We start from the raw sequence: 25,984 nt of genomic DNA on the forward strand, positions 1-25,984 counted from the left end.
GCGGCAACAAATTCACACGCGGTTGGCCGCGCGAAAAAGTTTTGCGCTGCTCAAAACTTTAGACCACGGGTAACCGCGGGCGGCACACGTGGTACACACGAGGTAATGACGCGGTACAGACGCGGAACGACGTGCTACGGCCGCGGCCAGGGCGTGGTTACACGCGGGTAGGACGCGAAATTTTAGCGGGTAATCGCGGGTGGAGCGCGGTCATAGCACGTTTGTTCTGCACCTGTATCGTGGTGTTATCACGTGAATTAGCGTGTGTAACGCGTGTGACGGTCAAACGCCTGTCTCCGCGTATATACAGCGCGAGACGTCAAGGGGTGAACATGGATCCCCGTCACCGTAGTGACCTCGTCTTAATCCATTTTTATTTCTTGACATTTATTTTCATTTCATAACAAGATAATAAAATAAAAATGAAAAAGTATTAAAATAATAACATATTGGCTTCTTCTTCGGTGCCATAGCTTGAAATCTTTATCTTCACGGGACTGTGTCTTGAGCGGTTATGATTTCTACAGCCCGGCTCGGCAGCTTTTATACCCGTGGTCCACACGCGGAAATGACGTGGAACTGACACGATGAAGACGCGGAACAGTCGCCGGCGTCTGTTTTGCGGGCATACCACGGATGAACAGCGGGTTGGCCAAGTTTGCGCATTTTCTACTGCGGGCAACCGCGGGCAAAAAAAAAATCACAAAATTTTACCCGCGATACAGACGCAAAAGGCTGTGTGACCGGGCCCTAAGGCTTGCATAAGCAACCTGTATTGTTTTGAACTAAAAAATAAACATTTAATAAAATAATATGCTCTATAAAGATAAGTAAAGTTACGTTTATCTTACTTTTGGAAGATGGGCTTCAAGAGTTAGGCGACTTTGTCCTCCGTGGTGAAATGTGGCCGAAAAAATCGATTCAACCATTTTCTCAACAGCATCAAGCTTTCTTATTCCACTTTGATTTCAAAGAAACGGCTCGCCTCTTCTTTACACTTCACACCAACCATATTGAATGGATGAACAAGATATTCAACAATAAAAATATCAAAGTTCTTAGCACACTGGTGATACAGTATAGAATGTTTAAACACAAACTAGGAAGAGGAAGCGGATTTCTTCTTCGGGTGGATGCTGTGTGACCTCTCACAGCGTCACACGCCAGTAGCGGCGGAAAGAAGCACGACAGTACTGTCCTGTACTTGGAAAAAGGTGCACACAATACAAAATCTAACTGAAAGCAATGTCCGGATATTTTTGGACATCCTGAAAAAAATGTTTGTATCTACCGATATTTGTATGTCAAATGGTCGTAAGTAGGGGAGCGTCTGTACTCTACTCAGTCACACAACTTCTACTCTACTTGCACACACATGTTGCAATATGTGTTTGTGTGTGTTTAGGCTGCTGAGAGCCTCAAGTAGCCCCATCTGTTTGACAGATGTTTAACATCTCTGTTGAACCCCCGCTGCCATGTCACACACGTCCAAACATAAACTGCTTTTCTATGTACGCGATCACGCATATGTGTGTACAGGCACACACACACACTCTGCCCTCATTAGCCACCAATTAAAGAGCAGATATTGGCTCACTGGGGAGAGCCAAAGACTGTCTAGTTCTGTTCTCCGCTTGCATTGCCAGGTCACGGCAGAGAGTTGGACACAAGCCAGAGCATTACGAGATATTGTGTGAGCGTTTTGTGTGCACAAGTGTGTTTGTTGTTGATTGATTCATCCGAAGTTTGGCAGCCCTTCCTCTTCTGCAGCCTATACTGAAGCCGGTAGACAAAGTCATAATTAAATGTATTATGCAGCTCAAGTTGTATTGTTGTATCAGCTAATCTTTCTCCTTTTAGCGCCTTCTCTAACATAAGAATGATGTGTTGTATTGACATTTTACAAGAGGATTATTGATTTACATTAGCATTACTACAACACACTGTAATACATAGAAAATAGATAAGTACAATCTAGCTAGTCTTTAAAGAGACAGTGTGTATTATTAAGCAAAAAACCTTTATGAATAAAGGTAAAAAACTACTCAATTCATCAAAAAAATTAAAAATGTTCATTTAAATAATAGGCAAAAATACATGAAATATCATATAGACATGTATTTTTATAAATACCCAAGGTTGAGAAATTAGCAATTGTCATACAATTCATGAGTTACACCAAAAGGGTGCTGATGTAATTTTCCGCCATCTTGCTGCTACGGGTAACAAATACTATTAAAAGTACAATAATGCGGTTTTGGTCACTTAAGTCCCCGTAGTTTGTATTCTTCCTTGTGCTTTTTAGGATTAATTTTCATCGCACTACACTAGGAATGTCAAACATACAACCCATTAAATGATTTAATCTGATACGGCAATTTATTTTTTGAATATATCTAAAAAGCCATTTCTATCAAAAGTTAGGATATTTATAATAAATAAATTAAATGTTAATTCTGAGGCTAAAGGGCTGTAAAGGATATACTGTTAGTCTACTCCTTGTAGTTTTCTCTAATGTAGTCCTAACTTATTGCCCATGCACTGCTAACATGTTTTTTTTTAAATTATTTTTTATACATTCAAACCATACAACAATTAATGCAAATTTTAGATATTTTTCCAAAGCAGTTGGGTTTGTATAGCATGGTGTGTTGATTTAGGTGTAAAACAGCATTCATTCAACTGTTCAAAAAAATCAGTTAACACATTCAACGCCAAACATGAAAATTATTTTTCAATTTTCTTTGTGGATAAATGTGTTATACTGACAAAAAGATCTCTTGTGATCCATTATCATAATATGTAAGATTGGTTATTACCGTAGGCTGAAAGATAAAGCTTAATACTGAAAGCTTAACATTTCGAGTTGACATTCTTTTACTGAGAAGAAAGTCTGGATCCGGACCCAGAGCCACACAGAGTTTGACTTAGCTGCACTGCACCATAAAACTGCATCTAACTGTCAAATAATACACAATGTCCATTAAATAATAAGTGTGTTGCGTTTTCAATGATTGGAGTCTGACATTTGTTTTTAAGTTCTGATGCCCTCCTCGTGGGTGATCATTTTTCTCTTTCACTACGAACCATTAACATGTGTGTTCTGTTCACAACGAAAAAATGATGTTTAATTTATCTTCCTAGCCCAATTGTCACATGGTATCGGGCTAGTCAGTTAAGCTGGCAGTTATTCATCAAGCACTGGTGATTTACTTTAATAGTACGTTATTGCGGTTGAGTATTTTTGGGTGTTAGCTCATGTAAATGCAATGGTATGCAATAATGGCCATCATAAATTTGATGTGATTTCCTCTGTAAAGTACAGCAAGGTCAGCCCCTTAGGCAACTCTTTGGAGTTAATCGAAACTCTCTCTGCGTTGGATGTAATTAGCAACGACAAGAGCACTGTTGACCCTTCGTCTAAATTCCATGTTTCTCCTTCGTGTTTCCCCTCCTCACCCGCTCTTAGTCTGTATCTCAACACACATTCATCATTCAAGACTTCGGCCAAGGGTCTTTGTGTGTGTTTGTGTGTGTCTGCATGAAATGCCTGGGGCGACACTGTGATTATGTACAGCAGAGGTCTTGGGCAAGGACATCACAGGACTCTGTCCTTGTATCACCCCCCCTCTACAAATGAAACTAAAAGGTGTTTGTGGTTGTGATGACATTGTGTATGGCTGGAGCTCGAAATAGTAAACGCAACGTCAGCCCATGGGTACAAGTGACATCATATCGGGGGATGGTTATTGCAGTTGTAACAGGAAATTTCCTTTAGTTCTGTGCAAAGTTGGTGGTCAGTGAGTTGTTATGTAAATATAATCATGACTTTTTGAGCAACATCCAGACAATTTCAGGCCTTCAACAAATTTAAACAACATATCTGGGTGTGTTTATAGCAATGTATCCCAACACTGCAACATCTACAGCTGGATCCCAGGGTCCCAACTAAAATGGATAAATAATACATTTGTACATTCCAAAAAGCACATATACAGTACGTACTTAGTGTTTGCACAGATCCTTGAAAAGTCTTAAAAAGCATTGCATTCACGATTCTAAAAATAAGGCTTAAATAGAATTTAGATGTCTTAAATCCAATTTTCGAAAGTCTTAGGAATATGAACGCAACAATAAGATTTAAAGTTGTGTGAACTGAAAGGATTTAGTAAATGCATCAATTGTCTTTTTTAATAATTCACCATAATAACGAAACTATCAAAACCGTGATGTGGTTTCAATCGGACGCATGTCTTAGGTCTAGCCACAATGCACATAGCAACTTCGGACAGAGACGTTTACTTTGGAACATGGCAAAGTTTACATTTAGTAAGAAGTGGCTGTCGGACGAACGTTTTTCGCTATTGCTTAAAGTTGTTCCAGGTAATATGTATGAGGCATGTATTGTGTGCAAGATATAGTTGTGTTTTTTTGTTGTTTTTTTGGTTTGTTTTAATTGTGTTTTTTTGTCGACTTGGTCTTAAAGTTTATTTCTAAAGGCGTTAAAAAAGTCTTGAAAATATCTTAAATTTAACTTGCCTTAAGCAGTAGAAACACTGATACTGTACCTGCACACACTGTATCTTTTCCCTCTTAAAATTGCCTTCCAATTTTTACAAAATATCCACTGCTTTTTCAAATTTAAACAACTAAAAAACAAAAAATATTGACTAAAGACTCTAAGGCTGCTTTATTTTGAAGCAACTCTAAGTCTCTGCGTGAATTAGTCCCTGCAACAATCCCTTTTTTTTTTAACTATTTACATTTAATATTTTACAACTATTCTCGAGACAGGTTGTGTTTCACGCATACAATTAAGAGTGCATAATAAAATGGATTGATTTTAATGTTAACAGGTTGGCATTTACTGTATTTATTTATCAACCTTTTCTAGTTGGGTAACAGTACAAAAAACATAGTGAAGATCAATAAAACAAAACGGCTGGCAAGGTTAAGTCTGGTCCTCACAGTTCTCTTTACTGTTCAGAAGTACAGACCAATTGTTATTGGTCATCTCATCTGCCAACATCAGGAAGGCGTTTGACCGTGCCAAATTCATTCTGGAGCATGATAATCAGCCCAACAATGCCGCCAGAGTCCTACAGTAATCGGTGAGAAAAGAACTAGGTAGGGGTCTTGCAGCAGATGGTGCAAACCCCCGGAACCTTGATCTCAACATTGTCCTGCCTATCAGATTATACAAGGACTTTTGGCAATGGATTACTTTTGGGTGCTTTGCTCTGTGCAGCGTGTCCATTGATAAACTTTGTTCAAGCCAAGAATCCCACACTGCAGGAAATGTTCAAATCACTGAATCAAAAAGTTAACGCTGAGGTCTTCCAGTTGTTTCCTGTTATATTTGTCCATGCAATCATTTTGATTTTCTTGTTGTTCCTCTTAGTGTTTTAGAAGTTTGTATTTCAGCAGGAATTGTAAATGAGTGCATATGGTGGTTTTTTTTGCAATCCTTAAATTTATATAGCAGCCAAATGTGCTAGAACTGACGAAGCATTTGTTATAAAATACATAACCAAAACAAAACACAATTAGACTATTTTAATTGCTTTTGCGCTACAGTTCTCTTTGATATGTTGACTTACCTTTGTTTGTCCCCAAGGTAAACATATTTAAGGGGGAGCAACTGATAGCAGCATGTGTATTATAAAAGCATATCATAAAAAAAAAAATCATAATACCACAGAGTATGTACTGTATTCCATCTCCGTGCAATTTTTCAGTGTTTTTCTTACTTATTTATTCTGTTCGATAATTATGAAATAAACGTTTTGGGTCATCACCTTAACAAATAATGTTTTAACAAAACAAAACAAAAAACATGAAATACTAAGCCTGTTATTTATTTTATTAAAAAATAACCAAATTCCAGGGGCAGCATTGGCTGATTTTTTTCAGTAAAAGATTTAGTTTATTCTGTCTGCTTGCCTAATCAGGTATGTTTTTGCAAAAAACACATGGCAATACACGCTAAAAAAAAGATGGGTTGAAATAATCTGTATATGGGTCAAAAATTGAGAAACCCAATATTTGTGTTGATTTCATCCAAAGTCCTATGTTGTTCTTTAGAAACAACCCTCAGAAAAAGTGTGTAATGTTTTAGTTTTTTGTACAACATCATTTTGCAGACTTTTTTGTGTCTAAAATAACCCCTCCCCAAATTGTATTCATTTCAGACTAATCAGTCTAGGTCATTTTTCTTAGAATAACCCAAGATTAAGAGAGGTCAAATTGGCACACTGCAATTTTTTGCTACGCACTGGAATTAGTGACATAATTGTCTACCTTGGTCTGATCGCATGTCAAAGTACGGGAACTCAAAATCTCAGGGACTTTGTGACTTTATTATGTATATGCCACAGCTGCTGGTATGCTATTGTTTTGATTTTTGCATCAATTTATGCATCGACTTTGAAGTCACTGCTCCCGGTACTCCCTTATGTGAATACATGAGTAGATTTACTCGGAAAAATATGTTTTTAAGTGTGATCCACTTGTATTTGTCAGATTTTACGATTTTAGAAGCAAAATACCACTCTCAAGCGACCAGTGACGAGGCATAGTCAGATTTACAAATAACGATTGGTCCCCGTTAGCCTTCTTTAGCAACCAGCTAGTCTGATATATACATTGGTTTATTTCCCGGCTGGATTTGTGTTTGTTGCTACATCTGTTTTTCATTGTTGGTTTCCCGGATAGCCTGGCTGCTTACTGCATGTTTTCGGTCAGCCATCCTCACGTTTTAGCCTGCTCTGTCTATTTGTTGTTGTTTTTTTTGTTTTTTTTTAGAATTTTGGTATTCCTTTAAGTGCTCGAGAGTGGCGTACTAAGTTGCTGGAAGAAAAAGTCCACTGTTAAACAGGTAGCCTGATCTTGGAGTACGTGTACTTACTTTCGTTCAGGAAATTTTTGTCTCCTCTGTCCACTGTTGGAAATATATATATATATATATATATATATATATATATATATATATATATATATATATATATATATATATATATATATATATATATATATATATATATATATATATATATATATATATATATATATATATATATATATATATATATATAAGGAGAGTTCAGAGTTATGGAAAAAATATAACATTCCCATGGCTATAAGTGATGATCTTAAAATTCCAAACCAGCAGGTGATCCTAGAATCCGTTATACCTTTTATTCGAAAAAAAAAAGACACATTAGTTTGATTTATGCAAAGAAGATAATTGTAATACCTTGGTTTCAGTTCCGGGTAAGATGAGAGACACTTGTCAGTGTTATTCTGTATCTTGATTGTGTTTGTCTAAGATTCGTAAGATTAAATCATCACAAGTATTTCCATTATTTTCTAACCAGTGATTCCCCGTTCACATCCGGCCAAGTGTACAATTAGATTTGGCCCGTGAAATCATTTTACATACATCTACTACAATGGCCCAGCTCTACAAAACGCTTATAACGCTCACACTACAGATCCCTCAATGCAGCGCTTATGCTGCCGCCCCAAGACTTCTCGCAAATGTTTCAGCATCAATCGAGTTAGCTGTAGCCTGACAAGCGCAGCCACTTTTAAAACTATCTTCTGAAAAAAAACACGTCGGCCAGTTGGAAAACAAGACCAACAAGTGCATTAATAGTGAATCTTTAGTGTCAAAAAGCCGATGGACGAAATTCTATCCAACACAATGTAACAGAAGGTTAAATGAAGAAAAGCAGGGTGACTTTTCAGTTGCTGTAGATTACGCTGCTGCTAAAGCCTTTACAAACCGAGCAGAGGCTGAATATTTGTTAGCTGACATTGCCGGTAAACCCGTGAGTCTTCTTTGTGGAGCTAATGTGTCCCCAATTAAGGAATTTAATGTAAAACTATGAAACAAAACATCAGAGTAAGCTGAAAAACCTGAATGCAGAGCAGAAGATCCAGAAAGTTGAATAGTTAAAGAAGAATATGAGGACTCAGCATGCTTTTTACCAAAGCAACATTCCCAAAGTGAAAAGCACAAATTTTATTTATATTTCCATTTTTGTTCATATTTTGAATTTGTATAGTTTTGGCAGATTATAATTTTATGGAGAGCAATGTTTTTTACATTATTCATTGTTTAAGTTTGTTTATTCTGGAACAATATTCCTGACTGTTTTGAATTAATATTTATGTTTAAAAAAAAAATAAATTGTGTATTTTATAGATATGTATCCTGTTTGGGCCGCGAACAAAGGTTTGGTTGGAGTTTTGTCCCTCTGTGCATTTAAGTTTGACACCCCTGCTCTAAACCATGTACAGTTGTTGTTGAAGTTGTTTTTCACAGATTGAACTAAACATTACTGCTGAATGAACTTAAAGTGAATTGAAGAGAGTAAAACAAGAAAAGAACATGGAAAATAAAGAGTTATTGTTTTGACTCAAGTAGTGCAGAATGAACACATTTTGTTTCTTTTTCACACATGTGCTTTCACGACCTGTTTCACATTGGCTTTCACATCCTCTTCCTTGTTCATCAGCTTGTGAGTAAGAAACTCACTGATTTTATTGGCTAAGATGCGTTATTGTAGGATAGTAGGTCAAGGGGAAGAAACCGTAATTCACCACCCCAACTCCTCGTGATTTTTTTCTGACGTCACTGAACATCGGAACTCTAAAAAAGTACAGAACTAAAACCGTTTCGTGTTAATACCAATTATATCAGACAGCAATTATAACTTGCAAAGTGACAATGCTGAACTAAGACTCCCAGTTGGCTAATCGTGATGATGCATGTCTTCTGCAAGTTAGTGAAAGGCTAATGACGGAGTGGGCTGGCTGCAGGAATTACACGTCTACACGACCTGCTACTGTGAGCAGATGTCAAGTCTGTGTGAGGCCGTATTTGTCTGCAGACACGACGGCTGAATGCTCTGCTGTGCCTCAGCCTGGGCTGTTGACTCTATGGTAATGATGCAAGTCAGTCTAAACATAACAAACCATTAGCATCCTCAGCATGCCAGCCAAAGTGCTGGGGAGATGGCGATCACGCTTCTTTTCGTGATTGCATGTTTATGTGTAAATGAGCACGATGGACACTGCAAATGCAGATTAGTTTACATACGTGGCTGCCTGTATTAATAAGGGACTGCTAAAGTGATTTTCTTCTCATTCTCTTTAAATCAATGTACATGAGTTCTCCTTGTGCATTGATTAAAGGAATACCCATTGAGTGGCAGGCCCATTATTTCAACACAGTTTTGTGGCAATGTGTATGCAAGTTCAAATTGTGCTATACCTTTTACTTCAATATACAGGGGTTAGATTTATGTGTAATTTGTTTTTGTCAGTAATGTTGTTAATGACTCATTATGATTTCGCTATAGGTTACAATTAAGTCAAAATATCTAAATCACGTAAATGACATTGGTAAGGTTTATATTAATGTTTTCTGGTTCTTTCTTTTCAACCTTATTTTGATCATCCACAAATTGTTGTGGAGCCTGAAATTCAACAGAATGGGAAAAAAAAACAACTCTCCTTGATAATTGCGTGTTAACCAAAAAAAAGAATCAATTAATATGAAAACAACAGACCGTCTCTTAATATTGCAGTCTTACTATTTGATTGTCCTTGAATAGTCAATTCCATCTAAGATTGAATAACTTTCATCTATCCGTTTTTAACTGGCTGTCGTATTCTGTAGCGCAGGTGACCTCGAGCCAATTTTACATGACTGCCAATTTGATGGTCATAAGTCACAAGAAACATATTGATCCGCACAATTCAACAACTGTATAATGAGAGGAGGACTTAGTTACACACACAGCCGTTGGTAACAACAGCCACACGTGGAAGCTATAAATGCAATCCAAACCCTTGTGCAACGGCCAAAAAGTCCAAATGGTAACACGTATATTTTTTTATAAAATGGCCCCTCTAAAAACGAGATGAATTTGTTACCAGATAGACTACCTCCCTTCTAGAATTTCTCATATCATGAACAAATTTGAAAAGTATCAGAAGACAAATTATTCTCTTCCCAGCCTCCCAAAATCATCAAAGTTAACCCTAAAGTAATTAACGGTTAAACACATCTTCCTGATCACTAAAAACACATTCAAATACTAATTGAACGTGAAAAAAATCCAGTAGATTTCGGCGGTTGCTATCAGGTGTATGTGTGGTAGTGGAGGAGTGAGGGAGCACAAGGGAGCACAATAAAAAGTCAAGCCCGTATGATGGGAAACCCTTCTGCTAACTGGGACGAGCTGATGCTGGCAGTGAGCAGTCACAAGCACTCAGCCCTCTAGTGGGGGTGTATGCAAATTCATGTCACTTGGATTTTTTTCCTACTATGTTTCTGTAGTGCAATGGTTAGCACACTCGCTTAACACGCAAAAGGTCCTTGGTTGAAGACCAGGGGAAAACATGTTAGCCTGGAGAGGGATGTGCTCAGGTTGTACTTTCCCAAGACATACCACGGCAAATGATGCCCCTACATCCCTAGTGGTTAAGGGATCTAACCAACCAACCAACGAAACCATGTCAAGCTAATTTTTTCTCAAAGACATCCCGTAGTTGAATTTCTTGTACCTAGAGTAGCTCTTATGTAGTGGGGTCATGGTACTTAGTTGGCTGTATTTTGTGTATTTTCAAAACAAAGATGCAATACATTCATCCTTTTGGAACCACAAGAACATTTAGATGTAACCTGCTCAGCGGACCAGCATCTGACCTGCAGCATGTCAACCCCTGCATTTACCAGCTGGCAGAGATGGGAGGCAGCGTCGTGGCCGTCATAGACTTTCTGGACTGGTTTGCAGGCTGGGGGCGTCGTTGATGTCATGCACTTTTCGGACATTTTCAACATCTTACCTAATGTTTACTATTATGTGCACAGTAATGCTAATTGTAATTCACCCTGGTCAATTCTGGAAGGGGGATTACCACATGTGAGGTCCTTTCTCAAGGTTTCTCTTTTCTCCTCACACTGAGGTTTTTGAGTTGTTCCTTGCCCGCATGCTGGTTTAAGATCAGGTAATTGTGTAATTGTAATCCTGTGCAGTCCTTTGAGACATTTTTGTGATTAAGGGCTATGTACAGGTAAATAAATGTGACTTGACTTGAAATGACTTTATATGAAAGGCCTATTTCACACATGCTTAGGTGCACATACACTCACATTTGCAAACACTCTCACGCTCTTTCAAGTAAATCAACTTTGACACGCCATCACACTTCCCTGTCACCTCGCGTATACATGTCACACTGTGATTATAATATGCTAATTTGACCTACAATTTACTTCCTGTCCTTTTATCATGTCTTGATAGTGAGCTCGCAGTTGCCCTTTTGTTCAATGTACTTCCAGATTAGCTTGTTTCTTATTATAAACTACACTGGAAATCCAGTGTACTAAAATAATTGATACAACATATAATCCTTTTTTCCTTGAATGGCTAATTTAATGTTTTGATATGAATACCTTAGATTACAAAACTTTTTAGTTTAGCTTTTATAAATTGACGAGATAAAACCTAGTCTTATCAATAACACCTAGACATTTATTCTTTATAAATCTACGGTACGTTCCCTTCATTCCAATTCTGTAAATTGCTGACCAAGTGCTGGTGAGACTGAAAGGCTCCTACATCTTTAACAATTAATGTCATTTTAACGAGACCATGGAGTTAAAAGCATTAATGGAGTTTTTTGTGGTTCTTTTTTCTCTCCCATCTAGCCGTTGCAGATTGATGACAATTTCTGCGGCCATGACTTCAACCAGCCTCTAGGGGGCACAACCACCATCGAGGGTGTCCCCCTTTATGTGGATAATGACAATGGTGTGACTTCTGTGGCGGCTTACGACTACCATGGACATACCGTGGCGTTCATGGGCACTCGGGATGGGCGCATTAAAAAGGTAGGCCTTTTGAATGCACTAATCCCTGGTTGCGTTTCAAAAAGGTTCCGAGATAGTCAAAATCTGTGAAGTAAAAACATATATTTTAGTAATTCATTTATTCATTTACTGTAAAATTCAGACTATAGAGCGCACCCAGTACATGTTTAAAGGAAAAAACATTTTTCCATACATAAGCCGCACCTGACTATAAGCCACATGTGCCCACATTGAAACATGAGATATTTACAAAGAAAGACGGTACACAAGAAACAGTTTTAATGATATACGGTACCTTAACCTCTTAACGTTCCGCCAGTCCGCTGGTGGGCTGTCGGATTTTTGATAAACAAATATGTTTCTGTACAATGTCACCAGTCACTGAAATATATCATGCTACATATCATTGGAAAGCGTAAACTCTTGGATTCAAGATATACTCAAAGTATACTCATCAGAGTAAAAAATCACTATTACTTTGAAACAACATACCCGAAAATTACAAAGCCGGCGTAACTCACCATTACGTCCCATGGCCGTTTTCAACTTCTTTAGATGTCTGCAAAAATGGCTTTGATACATTAAAGACAATCCATAGAATCCAACCGTGTAAAATATTTATTCCAAAACACACGATAATGCTGACAGATAAATAGGAATCCGCCTTAAACATTTCTGCTTCCTTCGATTTGCTTCTTGTAATATGTTTTTTTTCGCCACATTATTTCCTTTAAAAAAATAAACAGACTCTCAACATTTATCCCAATATGGTAGTTAGCCCTCCACTTTCAATTGACATCTTTTCAATCATGAATGTCTGTTCATGCTATATTTTTTTCATGGACAAAGCGCAAAGTTACATTGAATTTGCGTCGTCCTCGACACATATATCCCACCTGTCTCACTATCTTTACTGCTCGGGCGCCCCTGGCGGCCATTTGAAAATTGTATAAATTAGCCGCATCATTGCATAAGCAGTCGGGTTGAATGCTTGTGACAAAAGTCACGGCTTATAGTCTGAATTTTACCGTATTTATTCATTAAGAACAAACCTAATTTACTGGCTTAAGAATTTGTACAAATAAAAGTTCGCCTTTTTTCCACAAGTAACTTTTGCACTGTCAAATTATAATTTTACAAATAATCTTGTGATTTTGGGACATTACGTTTTCACTTCACATGGTGCTGTGTTGCCATCATGTGGGCATTGTGTAAAATTGCATTTACTTTCTTTAAGGCACGGGTTAGCAATGGACGAAAAAAAGAATTATGTCTGAGCTGCAAAAAATTAGTATCCTTATATTGGCCTCATAATTAGGGTAATACATACTGTGTCTATCAATATTAATTGGAAAACATTAAGAGAGTGTCAAGTCAAGTCAAGTCATTTTTATTTGTATAGCCCTAAATCACGAAGAGTCTCAAAGGGCTTCACAGATTATTACACTATATTACACAGACTATTTTTCAGCCGACGAGAAGAGTAGGTTATTCATATGCTATGGAGTAGAAGTGAGTTTTAAGTTTAGATTTAAACATTTCCAATGAGGTTGCAGATCGGATCTCAGGGGGAAGAGCATTCCACAGCACCGGTGCCCGGATGGAGAACGCTCTCGAACCAGCAGAACACTTCTTTGCTCTTGGGATCACCAGAAGACCGGCTCTCTCAGATCGTAGGCTTCGGACCGGGACGTAGGGGCAAATCAGATCTGAAAGATAATAGGGAGCAATTCCATGTATGATTTTGTACAATACTAAGAGAACCTTGAAATCACATCTATGGCTAACTGGGAGCCAATGCAGGTTAGCCAAAATCGGTGTTATGTGATCGTACTTTTTTGTCCTAGTTAAAAGCCTCGCTGCGGCATTTTGTACCAGCTGAAGTGACTTGATTCTAGACTTCGGGAGACCAGAGAGTAGTGCATTACAGTAATCGAGACGGGAGGTAACAAACGCATGAATTATAATTTCCGCATCAGACTGAGACAGTATTGAACGGATTTTAGCAATGTTACGAAGATGGAAGAAAGCGGTTCTAGTAATTTTCTTTACATGCAGGGTCTGGGTCAAATATGACACCTAAATTTTTAACTGAGTCACTCTGTGTGATGTGACATTTGTCAATGTTCACAGCAGTTTTTGAGAATATATCACGGCATTTAGATGGACCAATGACTAACATTTCGGTCTTTTCAGAGTTAAGACGCAAGAAATTGAGTGACATCCACTCTTTTATCTCAATGAGGCAGGCCTCCAAATTTCCACAGTTTAGTGTGGGAGATTCCTCCAACGGAAGATATAGTTGAGTGTCGTCTGCGTAGCAGTGGAAGCTGATATTGTACTTGCGAATAATATCACCTAATGGAAGCATGTAAATGCTGAAAAGAAGGGGGCCAAGCACTGAACCCTGCGGAATACCGCAGGTAACATTAAAGGGCTCAGATGTCATTTCACCATATTGAACACAGTGCGTCCTATCTGAGAGGTAGGATCTGTCTTGTTTGTGATCCCATAGAAACCATGTGTTTTTCCAATATCAAAAATGTTTGCGCCAGGGTTCTAATAGGGAGCACCAAAGAGCTGCATATGGCTCCAGAGCAAGTGTAACAAGTCAAAAAGTCCAACGTGTAGGTAATAGAATGCATCTTCCTGTGCCTTTTATGCTTTTGTCAGTACAGAACATTTTGTTGACATGATGTATTTTTGAGAAACTTGAAATTGAAAAGGATTAGCGTGAAGCTGGTATACGTTTGTGTAAAATACATTCTGCAACGTCACCGAAGCACAGGCACATTCTGCTAGAAAAAGGGTGGGGTGTTAATTTAGGCGATCAAAATGGAGAAAACAATAATTAAACTGTGATATAGCAAAGGATTACTGCACACGCATGTAAATGAAGGCGATTGGTTTGTTTGTGTCTAATAGCATGACAATACAACACATATTTTGATTGTTTGAAATATTCGTGATCAATATGCTGTTATCACAGTATTTAGAACAGCATAAAATATATTTGGAATTTTACTGTAAATCCAGGCAACTGTTTGGTACTCTTGTGGCAGGTAAGTAGACTTGTTTGACGTGCTAGTGCATGCGTGTGATTTTCTTTTCTAAAGCGCTTGCCAATCAATGGAAAGCAATGACTTTCCATTATATTCAGCATTTACTCAATGGGGTGCCTAGAAGTTTGTGTAAGTGTTGCTCAAAAAGTTCTCTTGAGTAGATAATTACATTAATTGCATTTTTTCCCCTTTCAACCTGCAATTTGGACTGTAAAAATGTGTTCTCATTACAAGTTCGAAAGAACTACATTTTATGAAAAGTTCAATGCCTTGTTGATAGCTAGTAATGTTGGAGAGGGTCCTCAATACCTTTCACTTAAGTTATATAAATCCTAGACCCCCAGAATAAAAAGTTTTTGGGTTTGTCTACTGTGACGTTGTGTCAGTAACGGAAATGCACAGAGCATACTGTCCAAAAAATGTCAATATCAAATCTAAATATGTGCTGTCATCGAACATGAAAGAATAATGACATCTAGTAGAAGGAAAATCTCACTCATAAAGCAACTCTTTTCAAACCAATTCAATGACAAACATAACATGTTTTATATTTAACGAATTAAGGCAGCAATGAGTTCCTCAACATATCACACATAACTAAAGACAGAGCACAGACGTGTAATTATACTGAAATACACCTATGTACGTGTTACAAGAGTGTTTTTACAGTGGAACACTTTACCCATTGTGAACTACATCCCAACATTTTACACCAATCTCGCAGCATCATCATTGCACCACGCACATTAGCACAAAAAATTCTTCATATTGTATTTTGTGTCGATTTTGATTGACACCTTGCTTACTAAGACCTTGTCCTTGACCCTTGTTTTGTGCCAATGCATTTTGTTTTGTGAGATTATCTGTGTGTATGGATGTGTCCTATGCAGACATGTGATTTGTGTTTTTATGAAGAATGGAAAGGGACAATCTATTTGGCTAATTCCCATTTTTTGAACTTTTTTTCCTCTTATATGGAACATTAAAGGTACAGTACACAGGTAACACTTGCAGCCAATGTCTTTGTGTACATCAATGCAGCTGAATGCTCCGGCATGGTGTAATCTATAGTACAGCGCTGACGAGAATCCAAAACCAATTACAGTAAATCAATAAAGATTCAACCTATACAATTTTATTGAGAAAAAATAAAGAAAATTGCTTTTAAGTGGGATCAATTGATAGAATTTGGTCTGAATAAATTGTGGCATCTCTCTTAGTAGTCGACCTAGGAAATGAAAGTGGAAAGCAATATGTGGGAGACTCGAAGGGATCACAAAGAAAGCTGGATGGACGGAGGCTGAGGCAGATGGAGTGCATTGGCTGAGTAGTGTTTGCTTTGATTGCCGTACATTGGGGGTTAACCTGTAACGCTTGGCATGCTGAATGCAGAGCTGCAGTGTATCTATATCTGTGAACGGTAGAATCCTAAGTGTGAATTATAGTGTCTTTGACTCCATTTATTGATTAATCTGTGAATATATAATTACTTGAGTTAATTGTTAACCTGGCAGTCCCTTGGAGGCAGTCATTGTGCTTTTGAATATGGATGTATGAGTGTGGGTTTGTATGCTAGATTAAAATTGACTGCTGCTGCAGAAGAACCACTACATTATTTCCAACTACTGGTTACATCACTAATTCAAAACTGCACACACTGTATGGATATTAATTATTTGTAATAACATATGATGTGTTTTAGCATTTTGTTTGTGTCAAACCACTTAGATCCATTTATCTGGTTAATTTTGTATAAGACATCTTCCATCCTTTGGCATTGAAACAAGATTTTGGACATGGTGACATATGAAAAAAAATTGCAGTACTTGTTGACTTCTGAGCGGTTGCCAGAAACATCCTTGGGGAGAATACACCCTCAGATCTTCGCAAAACCCAGAAAATCCTATCATTCGCTTCATTTCATCGACTCTTTGGTCTACGTAAGAGAGCAAGACACTCGTGGCACATCAAGCAAGATGAACCTGCAGTATTTCGCTGATTTTAATTTAAAAAATAACCATACACATGAATCAGTAATCCCTCACAAATGAGCAAAGGATTACTCTATATATATGTAAGTGTAACAGATACGAGTGATGAGAGTTTCACTGCGAGAGAAAATTCTCAATTTAAGTTTCTTTACTTTCCATCTTGGATAATAGTCTCTGTGATAGGCCAGGCTTGACTACAAAGAAATTGAATCAACAAAGCATTTGAATGTTGAGTCCATGCTGGCAGGGATAATATTTTGATTAGAGGACATCAGCGATGCACGTCTCATTTTGAGACTTTTACACGTATTACTATTCTGTTGTCGAGTTCAGAATTTATGAAATATGCTCTTGTTTCTTCTTGAAAGTGCAATGCCTTATTATACCTCTCCAACTCCTAGAGTGTTACTTTTCCATTTGAAATCTCCCTTCTTGTAATTTCTTCTGATAAACTGAGCTAGTGAGCAATCTTAGCTACAAAACGGGCTGTCAGAATGATTAAGCCTAATCAGGGAACACGGAATAGGAGGTAATTTAGCATGGGAATGCTAATTAGCACTAGCATTTAGACTGGCAGATGATGATTGAAGCAGTGTAACGGCGGCTCAGTCTGCTTAAATGGCAAAATCGCCAGCCGGGCAAAGATGATTGATTATTCTGAGTTGAAGCTCTGCTGTTTTCCATGTTGATGTCTTGAGAGGAAGCGACCCGATGTATTTTCTCTCACTGCCAAGTTGTAATGAGCAGATGTCTCCAACACCTGAGCACACTACCTCTAACTTGGCTTACAACAACTAGTTAGCGGTATATGCATTTAAGATTTTTAATAATCTCTTCCATTGTCACCATCAGTACATACAGTATGTTAAAAAAGACATAGAGCAATTGAATGAATTTCCATGAGAGTTTATTTAACTTGGGGAAACACGTGCAGGGTGTGTAGTGACAAAATGGCAGTCTTTCAGCTCATTTGGGGGTGTTAACTGAATATGGAAACTTCTCTTTTAGATTTCATATATTTTATAGAAAAAAGCTAAAACTTCTTTAAACGTCTGCAGACACCCAGGTGCCCTTTTTTTATTCTGTATTTTTCATTTTGTTTTAAAAGTGGGGTGTAAAAATGAAATGGTGAAAGTAAGAAAAGGCCTGCTTCAAATAGACTCCAAATGCCATCCAAGCTTATTCGAGCGCGTCTAAATAATTAATGTACTTTCACATGCATCATGAATCAGCTAACTTTCATTTAAGTAAAATAACTTCAGTATGGGTTTTCTCAATGTTTTCTGGATGAATAATGGTAATCTGCAAAAACAGCTACAGTGTCAGTTTTGCAAATGGTGCCTGGCTTTGGTGAGTTCCAGGTGACATATCCAAAACTGTAAGTCATTGTTTGACCCAATGGAGGCAATTCTTGTGCTTCACTCAGCATTGTCTAGCAGACCACATAAAATGATGTGGCCGGCCATATTTGGCCCGCGGCCTCTGAGTTTGACACACGTGATTCATATCGATCCATCCACTTTCTGTGACGCTTATCCTCATAAAGGTCACGAAGATGATGTACCCCCAGTTAACTGCGGGCACTGGGCAGGGGACACCCTGAAGTGGTAGCCAGCCAGTCGCAGGGCACATAGAGACAGACAATTCACTTGCTCATTCACACCTAGGGACTATTTGGACCGCCCAATTAACCTGACATGCATGTTTTCAGAATGTGGGAGGAAACCGGATTACCCAGAGAAAACCCACACAGACACGGGGAGAACCTGCAAACTTGGAGGCTGCGTTAGCTTGGGGACCTGAGTGAAAAAAACAAATGACCTCATAGTTTTGCTTGAAACCGTGATTCCAATTTCAAAAGCCGAAAACCTTTGCGACCCCTGGAGCAGGGAATGATATGACGCAACTGCTGTGCCATTGTGGTTGTGGGCTGAACTCCCAGGTGGGCTATCACTTCTTATGTATTACCCCCTGTGTCCTTGAATGAAGCATTATCTCGGATGTCCCAGTGGAAGAATATGGAGCAGTGTTAATGGGGGGTACTGATGTGAATGGAGAGCATGATAGATGTGTTAGGCACCTAATGAATTTTTTATAGGTTGAAAGGCATCCTGATGGGTCCAGTTTAACCTATCCGCTGTGAGAAATTGGGCATACTTGTGGACATTCTTTGCAATCTTTTTTTGGTGTGGAGTCACTAGAGAAAATTAACAGATTTTGAAAATTGCAGGATAAATTAAGTCAAGTCAAGTCATGTGTAGTTATGTAGCCCTTAATCACAAGAAGTCTCAAAGGGATGTACAGTCTACGGACTATTACAGACTGCGGACTATTATTACACATCCCGCTTGATATAAAACTTACATGAGAGCAAGGAAAAACTCAAAACTTAAGCATGAGGAAAATGAAGAAACCTTGAAAAGTGACTGCACATAAGGTAAGCCCCCTCCAGAATGACCAGGCTGCAATGGATGTTGCAAGGGCATTAACAAATAAAACACATACATCTTCCTATTGCTTAAATGTGGTTGCGATAGCTCTAATCACTAAAAATGAAATTTATTTAATAAGAAATAAAAAAGATACACTGTACACTATACTAAAAAAAAACACTTGAAATCTTCTACCTGTTCCTGTGTTTTTTATTTTCTTGGGAGCAGTGTGCTGCATACAGTAAACAAACAATAAAAAGTTTGGATGTAATTATGAAAAAAAACATACGGTATTTTCCGCACAATAAGGCGCACCCCGGAAAAATAGTTTTTGGTCCTATATTTGACATACATAAGACGGACCGGATTATAAGGCGCTACAATGGGAACGTCGACAAAACAGTCAGATAGTTCAGTCAAACTTATTACCCCCTTAACATTCCCAAAGCTTGCAAAGACGCAAATACGTGTCGAGAACACGTGCGGATGCGGTGTCCGTACGATGTCACTCAAATGCATCATTCCATCATTCGGAAGGGTAAAGTCTTGGAATTCAAGAAATGCCAATCATTCCTTAGTTTCTATTTTCTTTTTCGCTCGCAACTTTACTGTGCATATGACAATAAACACTTGGAATTGAGTTTAATTTAAAAATAGACACTCCATTCCATCCATTATTTGCACCGCTTATCACAGAAACATCGAGTTCAGTCTGAAACAAGATACAGGGAAAATATATAGCCAGAGTAGCTCACCGAAGTCGTTGTGTTCAATAATAATGTGCAGCCATGGTCCTCTTAAATCCGTGAGGTTAGTAAATCCAGGAGAATAAAATATTTACAAATACAGAATAGTAAGAAAATGCTTTCTGTATGCCGTCAACCACGTGCTATACGCATTCATCTTTTTTGACCAATTGCAGGCTTTGTTTTACAGCTTAAGCCTATGCCAGCCTGTAAATGATAAAAAGGATCCGCCCCTTGACCTCCGAATAACTTTAGCCAATAGTGATCGATACAAATGATGATTGACACATTGGTTAGCCAATGAAACGCCGGTTAATAAATCCCAGCATACACCGCGGACTACTTAACGTTCGGGGGGAAATCTAGTCGGCGGCTGCAAGTTAGTTGGAAGACTTTGCGATTTAATATTGATCCATAAACAAGGCGCACTGTACTATAAGGCGCATGGTCAGCTTTTAAATAAAAATTAAGACTTTTAGGTGCGCCTTATAGTGCAGAAAATACGGTAGTTTTTCCACAACATCAGTAAATATTTCTGTTATTATATTTGTTATTCGTAGGAAGGACAATATAAAAGAAGTTGAGGATTTCCTGTTAGCTGTTAGGATCAGAACAGAAACAGGACCCGATTACGTTACGTTTCTCACAAGTTTTATGAAAGGAAATAGGAAGGGCTGCGCCCACGACCCGATGTTCGCTAGGTGCGGGAAGCAGGTCGCTCTGAACGCGGAAGTGGATCTTCCGTGGCGAGCAATGGCGATGTCAGGAACAGAAAATGGGTCAGTAGCCGAACAGGAGAGCAAAAACGTGGTCGGGGTCAGAAGCGAGTCGTAAGCCAGGAAAGGAGAGTAGATGTGGTCGGGGACAAATAAAGGTCAAAAGCCGCGACGTGAGAGTAGACGTGGTCAGGATCAAGAACGGGTCGGAGCCGGGGGACAGACAGGAGCAAAAAACAGATGGGAGTCAGGGTCGAAAAACGGTTTGCCTAGTGTTAACTGAGGTTCGCAGACGGACTGACAACAGGGGACAGATAGGAGAGGGTATAAATAGGGACAGGGAGCCCATCAGAGTCCAAGGCAGTTGGCGCCAAAGGAGCGGGCACGGGTGATTCACAGCGGTAATTATGACAGTTAGCGTTTAGAATGGCTCCTCGATTGAGAAGCATAAATTAATGGTAAATGATCTTCATTTATATAGTGATTTTCAAGTCACTGAAGAGCTCCTAAAGCGCTTTAGAATGTGCTTTGCAACTTACTCATTCACACACACATTTACACACTGATAGCCAGAGGCAGCCATCTCAGCTTTTTTCGGGCAGTGGGCAGGGGACATCCTGAACTGGTTGCCAGAGAGTCGTAGGGCACACAGAGACATACAACTATTTGTCACGCCCCATCACACCTCGGGACAATTTGGACCAGCCAATTAACCTGACATCCACGTTTTTGGAATGTTGGAGGAAACCAGAGGTACCTCACGTAAGCCCAAGGAGAACATACAAACTTCGCAAAGGAAGGATGCCGTGCCGCCCTAAATAAGAAATCATATTTTTTAATGACATTTGTGCTGGATCCAATTATTCTTTGCATGTTTATCTGTGCGAATAACAGGTGTCAGTATTATTCTCCAAGGACTAAGGTTTGTTCAAATTATACATGATGGTGCATTAATGCTACTGGAAATTTGTAAATGCCTTTGAGCTTGTTAACAAACAAAATTCAATATTATCAGATCACGTTTTTCCAGAGTACAGTATTGCTTATTTGGACATGGGTATGTTTGTTCACAGGTTAATGCTGACACTGTCAGCCCCTTATTCCCATTTAATAACTTTTTAAAAAATTTAGTCCAAAAAGTCCAACAGTTTGTTTGTTTCCGGGTTGAGTGCGGGCATGCAGCAATTATGCGCATCTGCATAAACTCAACAACATCTTGATGATTTGTCAGAATATAGTAATGTTAATAATCAGGTTTAATGGACTTAATCCAAAGTGGCTCACAGTGTTGGTTCGTGTGTATTGAGTAAATGGTGGCTGCAGTGGGGGTATGGCGCCCGCCCCGATACTGGGAGGTTGTGGTTCAAGCCTCGGCCGAGTCATACCTAAGACTTAAACGTTGGTACCCGTTGCCTCCCTGCTTGGCGTTCAGCATTAGGGGTTGGAATCTGGGGGTTTGGTTACCTAATGACGCCCAACACCTCAGTTGGGTTGAGCGAGGGGGCTGGGAATCCCCTCCTCTGAATCAATCTCCCAAAAAGAGTCAGAAATGACTCTAGCCACCTCCCACTAGGGGGATATGGCTGTGGTATATATACAGTGCATCCGGAAAGTACTCACAGCGCTTCACTTTTTCCACATTTTGTTATGTTACAGCCTCATTCCAAATTGTATTAATTTAATCTCTTATCCCAAAATTTTACACAAAATACTCCACTATGACAATGTGAAAAAGTTGTTGTTTTTTTTTTACTTTTTTTGAATTTATTAAAAATAGAAAACTAAGAAATCACATTTACATAAGTATTCACAGCCTTTGCTTAATACTTTGTTGATCCACCTTTGGCAGCATGATCCCACAAGTTTAGCACACCTATCTTTAGGCAGTTTTGCCCATTCTTCTTTGCAAAAGTCTCAAGATCAATCAGGTTGGATGGGAGACGTTTGTGCACAGCCATTTTCAGATCTTTCGAGAGATGTTCGATCGGATTCAAGTCTGGAGTCTGGCTGGGCCACTCCAGTACATTCACAGAGTGGTTCTGAAGCCAATCTTTTGAGATCTTGGCTGTGTGCTTTGGGTCGTTGTCCTGCTGAAAAATGAACCTTCGCCCCAGCCTGAGGTCAAGAGCGCTGTGGAGCAGGTTTTCATCCAGGATATCTCTATATATTGCTGCATTCATTTTTCCTTCTATCCTGACTAGTCTGCCAGTTCCTGCTGCTGAAAAACATCCCCACAGCATGATGCTGCCACCACCATGCTTCACTGTAGGGATGGTATTTGCCTGGTGATGAGCGGTGCCTGGTTTCCTCCAAACATGGCGCCTGGCATTCACACCAAAGAGTTCAATCTTTGTCTCATCAGACCAGATAATTTTGTTTCTCATGGTCTGAGAGTCATTCAGGTGCTTTTTGGCAAATTCCAGACGGGCTTCCATGTTCCTTTTACTAAGGAGTGGCTTTCGTCTGGCCACTCTACCATACAGGCCTGATTGGTGGATTGCTGCAGAGATGGTTGTCCTTCAGGAAGGCTCTCCTTTCTCCACAGAGGAACGCTGGAGCTCTGACAGAGTAACCATCGGGTTCTTGGTCACCTCCCTGATTAAGGCCCTTCTTCTCCGATCGCTCAGTTTAGAAGGCCGGCCAGCTCTAGGAAGATTCCTGGTGGTTCCAAATGTCTTCCATTTACGAATAATGGAGGCCACTGTGCTCATTGGGACCTTCAAAGCAGCAGAAACCTTTCTATATCCTTCCCCAGATTTGTGCCTCAAGACAATTTTGTCTCGCAGGTCTACAGACAGTTCTTTTGACTTCATGCTTGGTGTTTGTGCTCTGACTTGCACACTCAACTGTGGGACCTTATATAGACAGGTCTGTGCCTTTCCAAATAATGTCCAATCGACTGAATTTACTGCAGGTGGACTCCAATTAAGCTGTAGAAAGATCTCAAGGATGATCAGTGGAAAAAAGATGCACCTGAGCTCAATTTTGAGCTTCATGGCAAAGGCTGTGAATACTTATGTAAATGTGATTTCTTAGTTTTCTATTTTTAATAAATTCAAAAAAAGGAAAAAAATAATTTTTCACATTGTCATAATGGAGTATTTTGTGTAGAATTTTGAGATAAGAGATTAAATTAATACAATTTGGAATGAGGGTGTAACATAACAAAATGTGGAAAAAATGAAGCGCTGTGAATACTTTCCGGATGCACTGTATATAAGGTAAATTTCAAATAAACTTTTCCTGTTGAGAAGAACACCTATGCCACCATGATAAAAAAACAGCATTCTGTTTATGTGTATTGCCCTAAGAAATGACTCGCAGTGGTTAGAAAGCATTTGCAATGTTTAAGTGTAGGAAACATTTCTAATCAAACATCTTTGAACAATCTTCACATAGGTATATGATTCCTCAATACAGCATAGAGAAAACCTATCCACAATCTGCAGCAACGTTGCGTGTGTTTTTCCAATCGAAACACCTGAGCTCTCCGTATAAGGAGTGGGAACTACGGACATACTTTTATAAATAAACATGGTGCCAACATAGATTTTGCAGTGTGATTGCTGTGTTGTCCTGGGAAGAAAGGGGCAGCTGCAGAGTAAAGCCTCTCTCAACCGTTTCTTCAGACTGCCCCATCTGTCTGCCCATTTTTTCCCCTGCAAAAATACGCGCTCCGTCTGTTTACTTTCAGCGAAACTCAAAGTGCTTTGCAGTCTTATGGCTAGTGCATGGTGCCATCGATGTACCGTTGGAGATGTTTTTGATGTTACCAGATGAACTACTTTTTCACATTTTAACATTTTATCGCAATCAATTAACTTTATAGGCACATTAGCGTTGTGTCGCGTTGAAAACAAGTTTGCACTTTTCTCTGGAGAAAAAAATAGTCCAACCATTTCTAATACATTCCAAATAAAGCCTGTGGGTGAGTTAGAGTCATTGCAGTGTCATTGATTATGCTAACATTATGGATTGGTTTCCCTGCATAAGGGTCCTGCATTGCTTTTGTGAGACCTTTGATTGCACCCAAAAACTCAAATATGTCAAGTGGCCTTTGCAATCAAAGGTAGCAACACTTAGCTTCGTGTACTGTATACCTTTCCCCTTTCACACAACATACCATTTTAAAATGCAGGTTTGATTTTTAAGATCACTGCATTGCTGTCAACTGACTTTAATTTGGTTTGTGTGTTGAATGAGAGAAGTGCAGGGTGAGCTGGAGGGAACTGGCAGGGCATTGGCCATTTGGACCTGAACACAAAAGAGGCATTATATCCCTCTAAAACACCTCTTAACTTTCCGCCAAATTTTGATTTAGAAAAGACAGACAAAAGAGGTTCAATCGTCAGACCCTCATGACAATAATTCAGGTATTTATAATGGCCACATTTTCAATGCATTTGTATCAATTGTTGTTCCTGATAAATTCACAGATTATGATTTTTGTACACCTTCGAAATAAAGCTAAGATTGTCTCTCAAATGTTATATTAAATTACAAAACAGATAACATTGATTTTGTCACCCAAATTGTAAACAAGGAGAAAACACCATCATCATATTTGTAAGTGCTTTCAAAGCCCAAGTAAATTCAGATTCAGATTCAGATTCAGATCTACTTTATTGTCATTCTAGTACACGTGTATACAGAACGAAATGTCGATGCATCTGACCCCCACAGTTTCCTTGAATGTACAGATATAAATAATGTTGTATTGTATTTTGGCTACGTATAGTATTTTACCATAGTGCCGATAGTGCAAGAAGAGTAGCTAACCAGATGCGCAAAATGGGCAGTCAGGTTAACAAGTCAGGTACACAGTAACATTAAATCACAACCTAATCGATTTTTTTAATAGAGCATACACTGTAAGGTTTGCCAATTTTGTACTATGATGTTAAATTCTGCTGCCAAATGTCAGTTGCCTATTCACCATGTTTTATTCTCCTCCTTTCCTTTATTGATTTATCCTCCACACCAATAGTCTTCCCCTCTTATTTATTTTCTCACTTCTCCACTGATATTAGGTGCAACGCATCACTTGTGTTGTTTACTTACTCCTTTGACATGCTGCCTCTTTTAAACTCTCTTTTTCCTCCGGGTCTGCTTTCCAACTACTTAAACTGATTGGGGATCGAAGCAAAATT

General features: G+C 38.8%; 1 protein-coding gene across 2 annotated transcripts in view; it reads left to right on the plus strand.

The window, feature by feature from the left end:
- Positions 1–25,984, plus strand: part of LOC148369555 (plexin-A1-like) — a 319,574-nt gene that overhangs the window by 61,257 nt on the left and 232,333 nt on the right. For both annotated transcript variants that reach the window (XM_088331618.1, XM_088331619.1), the window contains exon 3: positions 11,726–11,908. In XM_088331618.1, the coding sequence (XP_088187744.1) occupies positions 11,726–11,908 (183 nt within the window). The remainder of the gene's footprint in view (positions 1–11,725; positions 11,909–25,984) is intronic.

Source organism: Urocampus carinirostris, chromosome 3, assembly GCF_059441175.1.
Source record: "Urocampus carinirostris isolate Australia breed hairy pipefish chromosome 3, RoL_Ucar_1.0, whole genome shotgun sequence".
Classification (NCBI taxonomy): domain Eukaryota; kingdom Metazoa; phylum Chordata; class Actinopteri; order Syngnathiformes; family Syngnathidae; genus Urocampus; species Urocampus carinirostris.